Here is a 14,249-nt window from a genome sequence, read left to right on the forward strand (position 1 = left end):
AGAGCGAATATGCATATGACATGGCTATGTGGAGTTTAAAAGTGATCATTTGAAACACTTCCTATATACTAGATTTATTGGTTTTTGTCAAATGTGGTTGTTAATGATACACACCTTAGAATGTCTTAGAAATCAAAACATATATGGGCTGCATGATGCAACTATAGGCTGTTGAGGATTTGAGAAAGTCGCAAAAAAAATGTTGCACTGTAATCCTTGCCTCAGGCTGCACACGCTGTTCTCTCATCAAGTGATCATATTTTCATCTGTCAGACTATTCTCAATTTAATCTGGTCTTCACTTATGTAAAATTAGTTTAGATTAGAATTGCCCATTATCAAATGGACAGGAACAGGGGCAGGGGTAAAAATACATGTCATCCGTATGCACTCAAATAGCGAATGGAGGCTGCTTTCCCACCGGTTCACTTTTCAATCATGGATAGGCTGCTCCCGTTTCATAGCAGAACATGTGATTAATATGAGCAGCTGAGAAATAAATATAGTAGCAGCTTTGCTCCTCTTTTTAAAGAAATGTCTGGGCTTATAAGAACACTTCTTTGGAGTTCGGAGCATAGCAAAGGTAACCATTCCATCCAGTATGTATAATCATACCAGCCAGGTCACCCAGGATGCAAGACAGCTTTTGACGTCCATCCATGTCCACTAGGGGCAACAGTGAGCGCTGTCGCCTTCAAGTAGCATCTGCCTCTGATTCCAAAGGTTGCAAGTTCAAATCCAGCGATAGAATGTTCTTTCGGATATATTTATTTTAAGTCTATCCCAAACCTTAACCATTCGGAGGTAATGCCTAACCTTAAAAATTCTGAGTTATTGTCTAAACTTAACCTTAAACACATACAAATGTTATATTTGGAACAAGTCGAAATTTGACTTTGAGAAACATGGATGAACGTCAAATTTTGTCGCGAGACTAAGAGCTGCTTGAATAATACAGGCCACACTCAAAAGCTAGTTCTGGAATTAGTTTAATTTTGGAGTAGAGGCTAGACCAATTATGTACCAAAGACTTAAATAAAACGTTTTTTTTATAATTTTTCTGCCATGCGTTATATGCGGTAGGTTATGTATTGTATAAAGCACAATCATTATTTTAATTCCGGGGTTTTTGTATGCACAAGTGTATGCATAAGACCTAATATGCGTATGTGTGTTTTGAATGAATCATCACCTTACGCTGTATATTTCGTTGTTTGGCTTTAAAACAACATCCACAACGACCATATTTCCACTCACTGTTGTTGAACTTCTTTCTTCAACTTGATCGATGAGGTGAGTTTTAAAAGCATGACACTGTTTTGAAGAGAAGTGTTTGATGTGATTTTTGATGGCATTTGCATTGATGTCAGAGTGGTTAGAGGGACAATAGAGCCCTGAGTACCTGGCCATTAGGACCTGATGCTCGTTAGTGAGTTGGGTAGCACCAACGCATGTCCAGAGTTCATAAAAGTAGATTGCCGACACGTGGAATTTTACTGTGGTCATAACTCATGACTGCCGGTGTGGCGGTAATACGCTCACCACAACAGTCCTAGTCAGACATCCCTGGAAAATGCTCAGGGCTAAAGACCCAACAATGTCACATACTGTTAAACAGGTAACCTGGCTAACATGTAGTACTGCTGTATCCAGGTTATGTTGTGTTGTAGTGTGACCAGCAGGGTATTTGGTGTGCCCAGCTTATATCGCTCACTGAATATAACACTGTGCTTGCGGCAAATGTGACTCATCCTCCTACAACATTAGCAACATTATTGCAATCAACTCTAAACTATGATGACACGTGCAGTCATCGCAAGCCCCAAAAACACAGGTGACTCGCTAGCCCCACAATTACAGTTTGCACATCCCACCTACACCTCCCATTAGTACAACAATATAATCGTCTTAGAGCTTCAGTAATTATGGAGCATGGAAACGAGGCTTAATGTGTGTGGGGGGTGGGACAAAAGCAGGAAGTGAGACAAAAGCAGGAAGTGAGTTGATTCCCAGTGATATGACGATTAAGCTGTGGGTAACAAAAGGATAGGACTGATGCATGCAGGGCACCTCACCAGGTTCTCTCTCGCTCTCTCTCTGTGTGTGTGTGTGTGTGTGTGTGTGTGTGTGTGTGTGTGTGTGTGTGTATGGGTGGTTAGGTGTGTGTGTGTGTGTGTGTTTGCACGCGTGCATGAGTGAGTGCATGCGCGCGGGCGTGAGTGCGGGTGTGCATGCGTGCAGACCTCCAGAACACAAGCAACCGTCCTGTTCTGGAAGGGTGATTTTCAAAGCCAGCTTAGAATAACAATAAACTAAGACACATCTCAGAGGGAGAGCCGATGCATCTTCTGGGTCACAATCAGGACGGGGAGGTATTCTGCTCTGACGCATTCAACAGTACAATAAGGTAACAAAAATGTTATCGGAACCATCGTTACCGCTTCCATGATCCCCTGCCAAGCCATGCTACATATCTAGCTGTACATTCTTTTGCTGGTGTCTATTTATTTTTCTGTCCAATCATTCTATTATCTGTATTACAATATTACTCGGTACCGCTATCCTTCTTCCTATAGCTTACCTAAAGCGTATTAATCTATGGAGTGTTGCATGTCAAGAGGGGAATGAGTGCAAACAGGCACTGTACAGTCAGGTCCAAACTTATTGGCGCGTTTGATAAACATGAGCAAAAGAGACTGTATAAAATAAATAATACAAATACTGGGCTATATTGTACATTTATAATATTTTATGCTAATACAATTGCTCAGATGCAGAGATTTTGTTTAACAAATAATACTTAAAAAAAAAAAGATATGAGGTCTAAATGATTGCCACCCCTGTTTCTAATAGCTTTCAATAGCTCACCTTGCAAGGATAACGACACTGAACCTTTTTCTAAAATGTTTCATGAGATTGGGCGGGATCTTGGACCATTCCTCCATATTGAATCTTTCCAGATCCTTGATATCCTTTGTCTGCACTTATGGACTGCCCTCTTCAATTCAAACCAAACAACAGGTTTTCAATGGGGTACACGTCCGGAGACTGAGATGGCCATTGTAAAATGTTGATTTTTTTGGTCAATTAACCGTTTCTTTGTGGATTTTGATAAGTGCTTAGGGATATTGTCTTGCAGGAAACTTGTGGCCAAGTTTCAGCCTCCTGGGAGAGGCAATCAGGATTTTGGCTAAAATGTTCTGGTACTTGTGTAAAGTTCATGATGCCGGTGACCTTAACCAGGACCACTGGAATCAAAATAGCCCCATAATACCAAAGATCCCCCCCATATTTTACAGTAGGGGTTCTGTTCTGCATATCCATCTTTCTTTGTATGCAAAACCCACCACCGGTGTTGCGTGCCTCCATTTTCATGTCATCGGACCACAACACCGGTTCTAATCCAAGTGCCAATGCCGTTTAGCAAACTCCAGGCGTTTACATTTGTTGGATGAAATGAAAATGGAGCTCTTTGGTAACACACACCAGTGGTGGGTTTTGCATCAAAAGAAAGATGAGCATTTTCTTGGCATACAATATAGCTCAGTATTTGTATTATTTATTTTATACAGTCTTTTTGCTCATCTTTAACAAGGGTGCCAATAACTATGGATCTGACTATATGTGCTGAGTGAGACATATGAAGCGGGGTTAGACAATTTCTCCTTTATGAAGACATTCAAATAAATAAATGAGATTTTATTGTCAGACAATTTATTTTAAAACCTTGTCCTTTGACCATGACATTGGAGAGAAGTGAAGGGTTGCCATAGCCTTGTCAACAGTGCTGTGATAACATGACGCACATTTCCTCTGTAAGACGATTGGCAAATATTGAAATAGCAGTTGATAAATGTCAGATATACCTGCATTGGTCTGTGACACACCAGCTAGAATACTTATTTTATATCTGAGCTGATGAACGGAACTGGGTTCCAATTACTAAACAAAGAACAGTCGAAGCCCACTGTAAGGACAGGGTCACAAGTCAGCGAAGCGGCTGCAAACCAACTAACCAAACAAACGTAGCAAAGCTCTTAGTCATGCATTAACACAGGTTGTTGATGCACTGGGGTAGAATAGGAACATGTCACAGCCAATCGTAACCAAGGAGTTATTCTTACTCTGTTGCCCAGCATCATCGAATGACATGTCTAAATCATGCATGCTCCCCCAGAATGTCCCACTGCAGACAGAGGTCACAGAGACATGATATGGATATAACAGCCAGGTCAAATAATGTCTTTGCTTTAGCAAGCTAGAGGTGTATACAGTATAACTACTGTAGGAGAGCTACTGTAAAACAAACAGGCAGGAGGGACACAAAAATGACAAAAACATTGTTGGCAGTGTCTGACTTTGATGAAATTCAACGATGAAAGCCGGGGGTTAGGGTTGAAAACAGCTTGCAAAAAGCCTGGAGCCAGGGGTTAAGGTTTTTAAATGGCGTGTCAAAAAGGCAGAAGCCGTGTTCAGGGTTTTGAAAGGGGGTCAAGATCCAGCCAAGATAAAGGTCAGAGCTTCTACATTATTTACGGTAATCCATGAGCCACATTGGCTGTCGGAGCAAAAATATCATTTTAAATTCTGCCATCCAATCTAATGTCCAAACCAAGTTCATGAGCACAGTTATTTAAAGTTCAGTAATGCAACCAAATGTTTACCCAAAGCCATGTCAGTAATGCTGTGTAATATATAATTCACACCCAACTGTCATCCCTGTAACAAGGCTTGCATATTCATAAAAATTGTTGCCTTGTCTGTAACAATCCCAGAATATATAACAGTATATTCATCTCTCACCCTCCACACTTGCACTAGTTTGGTTTAAACGTACCCTGCTAATGATAACCAGTACAGCGTCCATTTTAGAACATCCTCAGCCTCAAGCAGGAGTGATGTATGAGGCTGAGGGTGTCTTGAAACAGACACAGTAACCAGGATGTAGTGACAATGCATTATTGAAAACCAGAAGTACAGTAGCTCTAGTCGAGACATTAATGAGCCTACCTTTGGGGTTCTATGTGGGGTCTCTGCATAGCTGATTTGAGGACGAGGGCGTCGGGTCGGATGGCCTTCTGGGGTGAGGTCTTGGGGCTGCCATCAGATTCGCCACCAGAGTCGTTGTCTTCTTCTCCCATGGCTTTGACGTAGCTGCTGCTGCGCATCCGCCGACACGGGATCTCCTCGTCCTGGTCCCCATCCTCTGGGTATCCACTCCACTCATCCTGAGGCACCTGTGGCAGAGAGTAGGGTTGAATATTTTCCTGGTATTTTACAAACGTGTTTTTTTTTTAACATGGCTTAAATAATTCAACAAAAACAGTTCTGTAGGAATGAGGTTTGGGAATTAGGCCTAATACATTATCACAGCATATTGGCTATACGCTTGGCCTGCCAATATTGTTCTACTCAGACCATATCATATTTCAAAAGTCGAGCTTTGATAACAAAATAGATCAGTTGGTGGAACACTTTCGAGGCACTGCAGAGCTTAAATTTAAATAATTCGCTTTTTTATTTTATTGGACTGAGCTATTGGACTGAGCTCGGGAACTGAAAAATCTCCAACTTCAGTGTATTCAAAACAACTGAGAACTCTGAAAAAACTAGCTCTGAAAAATCGATTTAAACGGTCATCCAACTCGGGAATTCCTTCTAGATCTCCGACTTTTCGACCTGAAGATCACTGATGTCATGATTTGACCTCGTATTTTTTCAGTTGTTCTGAACGCAGCATTGAGCACACTGAAGTTCCCAGTTGTTTTGAACACAGTATTAGTCTCAGCGGAGGGAAAGAGCAGCATAGGCTCTGCCTCTCAGGGTCCCTTCTGCCTCTCAGGGTCCCTGCTCCCTCCTTCCTTTCCTTTGGTGAGACTAACCAGGGAGGGGACACTGTCTTCTAGCCGATGGCGAAACTCGAGCCGCACCGCATCTGCCTCATACACAAATTCATGTTGTTCCTATGAACAGAAAAAGTGACATTTTCCTAGATATTAAAATAGACATGGCAAGCTAGTAATATTAGCTTAATAAAAACGCAGGGCTATCGATACACGTGGCTAGTCATTCATTGTAGCTGCAGCGCAAGTGAAAGTAGCCTACTGAGTAGCTTGTTTAATGTTTTGTAATAGTGTTAAAAACAGTGTTGACAGTGCTACTCACTCATAAAAACCGCAGCTATTTGCTGTATTCTTTGACGGTCTCTCTGTGGTCATGGTTTTAAAAGTTGTGAAGTCCTACGTAGTGTAGTATCAAACGTTGCTGTGACCGGTGCAGTGGGCATACTCGATTTAAGCCACAGATCTACTGGTCCGCCGGGTAGGACAAATGAAATAGTTCAAAACGGGAACACGTTGTTTTCCCGGTGTGCAGGGCTTCTGAATCAAGCGCACCCATCGTCAGCAGTCCAACACGAATAATAATATAAAAGGAGAGCAAGCCTTTATCGTTGGCTTTTCTGCAGAAATGTTTGGTGATCGACTAGGAATGCCTTGAAGATTGCGATCGACCGGTTGGCGACCACTGCTGTACTCCATTGTATTATATGACTGGAATTACACACCTCATTCAAACTATCAAAATGGGAGAGAACATGCAAAGATGGTGCAGGACATGCGGCCTACAAAGTTACAATTAAAGTCTAGCAAATTGATTGCGTTTGGAAATATAATAGGGCCTATTTTACATTTTTATAATTAGTAGGCAGACGCATATGTCGCCTACCTTTCATATTTCCCCTAGTGATTTGTAACGTGAGCATTAGCCTAACTCGTCTTTCTCTCTCTAGTGTTGCTTCATTCCTTCCTCATTTTCAACAGTTAAGTTTCGTTGTCCTCATCTTCTTCATAGTAATGACATGCTTGAATAATGTAGGACTAGAATAAAACGCAGACGGCTTTCACTTCTCTTCACGAAGATTGAATGGGTATGGGAGACGGGTAAAAAGAAATAACTGATTAGCCTACCGCCATCACGCATTCTCTCTTCTCCCCGTCAGTTCTATTGGCTGCTGTATATAACATTCAGCAAATATGAGCTTGTATCTCTCTTCCAATAGTCTGTTAGTAAGCTATAAGAAATGCAAACAAATAAAATCCAGTAAGCTATTCTAGTCTAGCTTTTCGTGGGACTCGAAGAGCTAAGGAGCGTTTTTTAATGGCCAGCGGTGCACAGGTGCGTAATGCACAAGAGACAGAGGCTATACACTTATGCATAACCCATCATTCATTAGATATATGGCTTACACTGCATTGAATTTATTACCTGAAAAGGATGATCTATTTTGGATGCAATTTGAAGGGAATTGATGCAGAGATAGAAAGACGGCGAGAGCGTGCTCGCGTATGCACTGATTTAAAGCAACTATATTCAAGTGATAGGCTGCAAAAAAAATTATATCTAATGTACAATTAATAAATAAGGGGACCCCCGAAAGCCAGATGGAAATGTCTAAATTAGACGCGCATGCAGTCCTTATATTACTGTAACATAGGCCATGCTGCAGCAAATGTGTACCTGTCACAAGAAAAAAAGTGACCGTGATGAGATCGTACATGCATTGTGAACTGCCCTCCTCCTGAGATGCGGTGTCTGACCCCACCCTGAGCGTTGATGATTGATCATGCAGAGAGAAGGCCATAGAGAAGCCAGATTTAGACATCTTGTATATACTGAACAAAAATAAAAACGCAACATGTAGTGTTTCATGAGCTGAAATAAAAGATCCCATAAATTGTCCATATGCACAAAAAGCTTATTTCTCTCATATTTTGTGCACCAATTTGTTTATATCCCTGTTAGTGATCATTTATCCTTTGCCAAGACAATCCATCCACCTGACAGGTGTGGCATATCAAGATGCTGATTAAACAGCATGATCATTACACAGGTGCACCTTGTGCTGAGGACAATAAAAGGTCACTCTAAAATGTGCAGTTTTGTCACACAACACAATACCACAGATGTCTCAAGTTTTGAGGGAGCGTGCAATTGGAATGCTGACTGCGGGAATGCCCCCACAGCTCGGGGACATGTTTATTTCTCTAAAATGTAATGTTTATTTCTCTACCATAAGCCGACTCCAATGTCGTTTTAGAGAATTTGGCAGTACATTCAACCGGCCTCACAAATGTAGACCACATGTAACCACGCCAGCCCAGGACCTCCACATCCGGCTTCTTCACCTGCGGGATCATCTGAGACCAGCCTCCCAGATAACTGATGAAACTGAGGAGTATTTCTGTCTGTAATAAATCTGTTTTGTGGGGAAAAACTCATTCTGGTTGGCTGGGCCTGGCACCGCAGTGGGTAGGCCAGGTTCCCAAGCCTATTGCTGCGCCCCTGCCAAGTCGTGTGAAATCCATAGATTAGGGCCAAATGTATTTATTTCAATTGACTGATTTCTTTATATGAACTGTAACTCAGTAAAATCATTGAAATTGTTGCACGTTACGTTTATATTTTGTTCCATTTAATTTAACAGTTCACTTTCACCTCATCATTTACAGTTTTCTCGTAATTATTTATCCCAGGAAAAGGGAGTGGGTTTGGGCGGGAAATCCTGGTGTATGTCAGTAACCCATTTTCTGGTATTCAACCCTAGCAGAGAGCCCACCTCTGTCAGTCACATATAACTAACTTGTCTGCACAGGTGAACATGTAGGATGTACTGTACTGTATGTCTTTGCATCACACACACACACACACACCTCAGCCTTGTATGCCTGCTCTCTAAGCAGTTCCTTTATTTGCAGGGACAATGGGAGCCAATTTGCCAAAGGATTGGGAGAGCTGACTCAGGCCAGAAAGAGTTTTCCCCAAACACACACAGGGTCTCACTGAAGCAAAATTATCCCCATCCCCAGCCTCTGTTCTCCCCTCAGATTCCCCCCTCGCTCCCCAAAGGTCTAGCTACTCTAAATATCCAGTCTCACTCCTCTCTCCTACTCCAAAACCCTTTTTGGAATATTCATCTTTCTCTAACATTAAACATTTTGTATTTTAGCCAAAGATCTTTGAACCAGAACAATGGACAGTAGGTGTGTATAGGCAGCTGAACAACACCCTTACATATTTTACAGAAACAACTCAAGAGAAATGATCCTTGTGGCAAGATAATATTCTCTGTATGATAAGCGAAAAGTATCTCCAAAAACATTATATGATTCAAATGTCCAGAGTACTTAAGTACTAAAATACACAAGAAATGCAGCAAAATATACTTTTTGTAGAGATGTTGTACCGCAGTGTACACCAATTCCCTTTCCACTTGTACTCCCATCTTGTACAGAAGGGTTATGAATACGACCCCCCATCGAGGCCCACTTGTGTATAGCATGGCTCTGATGTCTGAGCACTGAGTGGAGTCAAACTTCTTAGGGAATGGATCTGTGGGCTGCAGAATTCCAGCCCGTTCCAGATTCCCAAGCCCATCCAAACAGGGAATGACACCACAAGCGCCTGTCGGAGTGGCGAGTCCCGGTGAGATGGGCTCAGTGTGAGGAGAAGAGGGGTGTGAAAGGAGTGAGAAATAAAGGCACTGCAATCTGTCACCAAATGGCTTGTTTCATCTACAGGGAGGCTCTGTGGCCTAGCTTCACTGTGCCCTGTTAAAATGTTGGGGGACAGACAGGCAATCAATTCATACATTCTTGTGACACAGGACCAATGTGATTTCTCACACAATGCCGGTTTAAGCACAGTGGGTTTGATTGAACCCTACCTACAGTGGCTGCCATTCATTCACCTGAGGCTGTGCTCATTACTTTTACGGTGACACAGTGTAGTTAATGACAAATTATTCATTCAAGCAGCAGACAGGTTAAGTGGCAAATAATCTTGGTACTATTGTTAAGTTTCAATGTCAGTAATTGTTCTGGACAATGTGATTTAAAAAACCCTATTTTTTTACATACAGTACTTACATCTTTTTTTTTTTTTACATACATACATACTAAAGCATATGGCTTTAGGGACCACAGTGTATATCAACAAAAAATGAAATTGCACTGATCATAGGAAGTATCGCTATGCAGTATTTAAGATAATGAGGATTTGTTCAGCGATTGTCTTTCCCATGGGCCACAACAGCAGTTAACAAGCCTAGACAAGCGGTGCATCTCAGTAAATGAATGTTCTGTTGTAGTAAATATGAAACTTGTTCTGTAAATTCAGAAGTCTCAGGGTCTGCTCTAGGGATAAGAGTGTTACACAGTATAGTGAGTCAGGGGAGTAATAAAGTAATGGATAATACCATGTCTTCCTCCTGAATCCTACAGTATGTCCTTTTACTCCTCCAGATTCATTTGAAGGGGAATGTACTGTAGGCAAGTGTGTAGGTTGCAGCCATAGCAACTGGAGATGAACAAGCGACATTAACACATCATGCATATGCAACAGCGTAGCCTCGACTGTAAAGGGAAAAAAAAGGGGTCTGCTTCGACGAACAGCAGCACAATTAATAGCGATTAAGGGATTGAGGTTAATTACATAGTGGTGTATGGTGTAAACGAACGCTTTGCCGTAAACATACACCAAAACAAAGTGGCTTGTGTTTTACTGTACGAGTGGCTCTAATTGGTGAAGTCAAAGGCCCAGTAACAGTCAAAATTCTTTTTTTCCTGTGTTTTATATCACATTGTACAACAGCTGATGAAACTAACACTGTAAAAATGTGTCAGTTAAACTTATGTATTCCTTTATGGGTAGTGTGATGCGTAAGACACATTTTTACTGGAAGTCATTAGTGGCTGTTAAAATGCATGATCCTTTCCCTCTCTTTCTTTTTGTCGGAATATAACAGGGTATAATGACTACATGGAATGTGTTTCTCTGCTGATAGGAATATAACAGGGTATAATGACTACATGGAATGTGTTTCTCTGCTGATAGGAATATAACAGGGTATAATGACTACATGGAATGTGTTTCTCTGCTGATAGGAATATAACAGGGTATAATGACTACATGGAATGTGTTTCTCTGCTGATAGGAATATAACAGGGTATAATAAGGACTACGTGGAATGTGTTTCTCTGCTGATAGGAATGTAACAGGATATAATAAGGACTACGTGGAATGTGTCTCTCTGCTGATAGGATTATAACAGGATATAATAAGGACTACGTGGAATGTGTTTCTCTGCTGATAGGAATGTAACAGGATATAATAAGGACTACGTGGAATGTGTCTCTCTGCTGATAGGATTATAACAGGATATAATAAGGACTACGTGGAATGTGTTTCTCTGCTGATAGGAATGTAACAGGATATAATAAGGACTACGTGGAATGTGTTTCTCTGCTGATAGGATTATAACAGGATATAATAAGGACTACGTGGAATGTGTTTCTCTGCTGATAGGAATGTAACAGGATATAATAAGGACTACATGGAATGTGTTTCTCTGCTGATAGGATTATAACAGGATATAATAAGGACTACGTGGAATGTGTTTCTCTGCTGATAGGAATGTAACAGGATATAATAAGGACTACGTGGAATGTGTTTCTCTGCTGATAGGATTATAACAGGATATAATAAGGACTACGTGGAATGTGTTTCTCTGCTGATAGGAATGTAACAGGATATAATAAGGACTATATGGAATGTGTTTCTCTGCTGATAGGATTATAACAGGATATAATAAGGACTACGTGGAATGTGTCTCTCTGCTGATAGGCAGCGTGCATGTAATCGACATAAAGAACTGGTCTTGCGAAATTTATAGAAGGTATTATTCTCTTCATTTTTTGAACAATTGGATCCATTGAACTGAGCAGGCTGGGCTGACATGCTTATAGCCTTTGCTAGCACCTTCTTAATATCAACAGAAATCTATAATATTGTGCTGTTATTATTTATATTAATATTATCTATTATTATTGTTATTATATAATTTTTCTGACTGTTTTCCATGTTAATTAGTTAGTTCTCTCTTAAAAAGCACCCTTATAGACATGCAATAGGCCTATGGGGATTTGAATGTGTGAGTGAAGGGTGGCAGTATTGAATTATGTTGTCACTGCCCATATTTACGTTTAGCCTACGCCAATTGGTGGCCAAAGGTTTGCCTTAGGATGCAACGGTGTGTCATGGGTCAGGGAGATGGTCTGATGGTCTTAGTTACAACAGACCTCCCAGATATAGCGGGAGGTTTTAGTAGGTGGAATATTAGGGCAAAATAGTTAATAATTGACTTTTGTCTGCATAACTTAGGCACAGTCGATCCCCTTATTGTATGGGACACTTTCAAATGTACTTTTATAGGCCATTCAAATCAATACTCATCATTAAAACAAAATCAGTTTAGGTCAAAAGAGATTAGACTAAAAGAAAATATAGGAAATAACAGCACAGTTGGCAATAAAAAAACTGTACTATAGAGGCTCATTATTATTCTACATTATTATTATTATTATACTATTATTGCCACCTGTGCTGTTATTTCCTCTATTTCCTTTATTAGTCTAATCTCTTTTGACCTAAACTGTTTTTGTTTTAATGATGAGTATTGTATTGAATAAGTTAGAGGAAAAATAAAAAGAATTGGAGGAACTTATTCAAGAACAATTAAGTGTATTTTATTACAAAAATAGTGCGAATTGAATGGAAAATTGTGAAAAATGCACAACAAAATTATTGAATCTTCAACATAGAAATGCTACAAAAAATGATTTACAAAAACGTATTACAAATGACAGTCATCCATGATTTCACCAAATTATATTTTAAAGAGGAAGCAAAATATTTTAAGCATATGTTTTATTTTCAGTCTCCTCCATCTCGACTGAATGGTGTTAACTGTAAGGAATTCTTTCTTAATAATAATGAATGTAAAGTGACCAAAAAAATGTACAGAAAGACCTGTATAAAGGCTAACTTGCAGAGAAGGAACTTCCTGAGGCAATTAAATCATTTCTGTCTGAAAAACTACCAGGGCTTGATGGCATACCTTTTTTATGTACTCAAAGATCCATTATCAGAATGTTTTAACTACTTTCAGGTACTCAACAAGAAGGTCTGATTTCATTACTGAAACAGAACCCAGGTGGTAACTATAAAGATCTAATCCATTTAAAAAACTGTAGGCCGCTTTTTACATGGACGATATATTTGAGATAATATACGATAACTATTTGAAACAATTGAACATTATGAAACATCCAAGATACCAGGCCTGGTCTTCACAGCAGATTTTACATTATTTTACTTTTTTTTTTGAAAAGGCGTTTGATAAAGTAAGACTCTAATTTATATATAAATGCCTGGCCTACTTTCATTTCGGTGAATCTCTTTTCCAATGGGTTAAAGTTATGTGCAGCAACCACAGGTGTAAAAAAGTAAATAGTGCTTACTTCTCAGAAAGTATTGAGCTGTTAAGAGGAGTTAAACAAGGCTGTTCGTTGTCTCCATATCTATTTATTATGGCCATCGAAATGCTAGCTATTAAAATCGGATCCAACAAGAACATCTAGGGGTTAAAAAAACAGGGGTTAAAAACAAAAGTGTCAATGTATGCCAATGACTCAAGTTTTTTCTTATGATCTGGTCTTAAATGAACTTACCACAACCATTTTTTTTAAATATAAAGTTTGCAAAAATAGATACGATTCTGCAACCATGGAGAGGTAAGTATATGTCTATTCATGTAAAAATCACATTTTGCCTTTATACAGATTAAAACTTCTCATTTCCAACTAATTGAAAATTAAACTTTGTTTAAAGTATCGCCCTTTCTTAAAAAAGCCATACAAAGCTGGTTACAATTTCAATGTTGTCCTTCAAAAAAGATAGATCAAATATAACAAATATTATGGTTGAACTCAGATATACCGATTGATAAAAATAAAAAATTGTTTTTAAAATGTTATTATATTTATAAATGATATTATGAATAGAAATGGTGGAGTTGTGTCACATATGCAGCTATCGGAAATCTATGGGAATGTCTGCTCAATCCAAAGTTACAACCAATTAATTGCAGCATTACCACAACAATGGAGGAAGTAGTGGAAGAGGGAGGTAGAGAACTTGTTTGTCTGCTATATATTAAAGATAAATTATCTGAAAAGGATTGGAATAAATATAAAAATATACCAGTTTAATTTTAGATTTTTTTGGTTGACAGCTGCTCCTTACAGGTTGCAAAAATAAACGGGAAGAGATTTGCGATGTACTGATTCCCTGGCACATGGTATATGAACTCACAAAAAACAACTCTTGATTCTACACTTCAAGTTTTTCAAT

General features: G+C 39.6%; 1 protein-coding gene across 1 annotated transcript in view; it reads right to left on the reverse strand.

Moving 5' to 3' along the window:
* Nucleotides 1-14,249, reverse strand: part of LOC115174562 (disks large-associated protein 2-like) — an 87,556-nt gene that overhangs the window by 40,425 nt on the left and 32,882 nt on the right. The window contains exon 2 of the mRNA XM_029733222.1: nt 5,010-5,236. Coding sequence (XP_029589082.1) covers nt 5,010-5,236 — 227 coding nt within the window. The remainder of the gene's footprint in view (nt 1-5,009; nt 5,237-14,249) is intronic.

Source organism: Salmo trutta, chromosome 35 (assembly GCF_901001165.1).
Source record: "Salmo trutta chromosome 35, fSalTru1.1, whole genome shotgun sequence".
In the NCBI taxonomy this organism is placed as follows: domain Eukaryota; kingdom Metazoa; phylum Chordata; class Actinopteri; order Salmoniformes; family Salmonidae; genus Salmo; species Salmo trutta.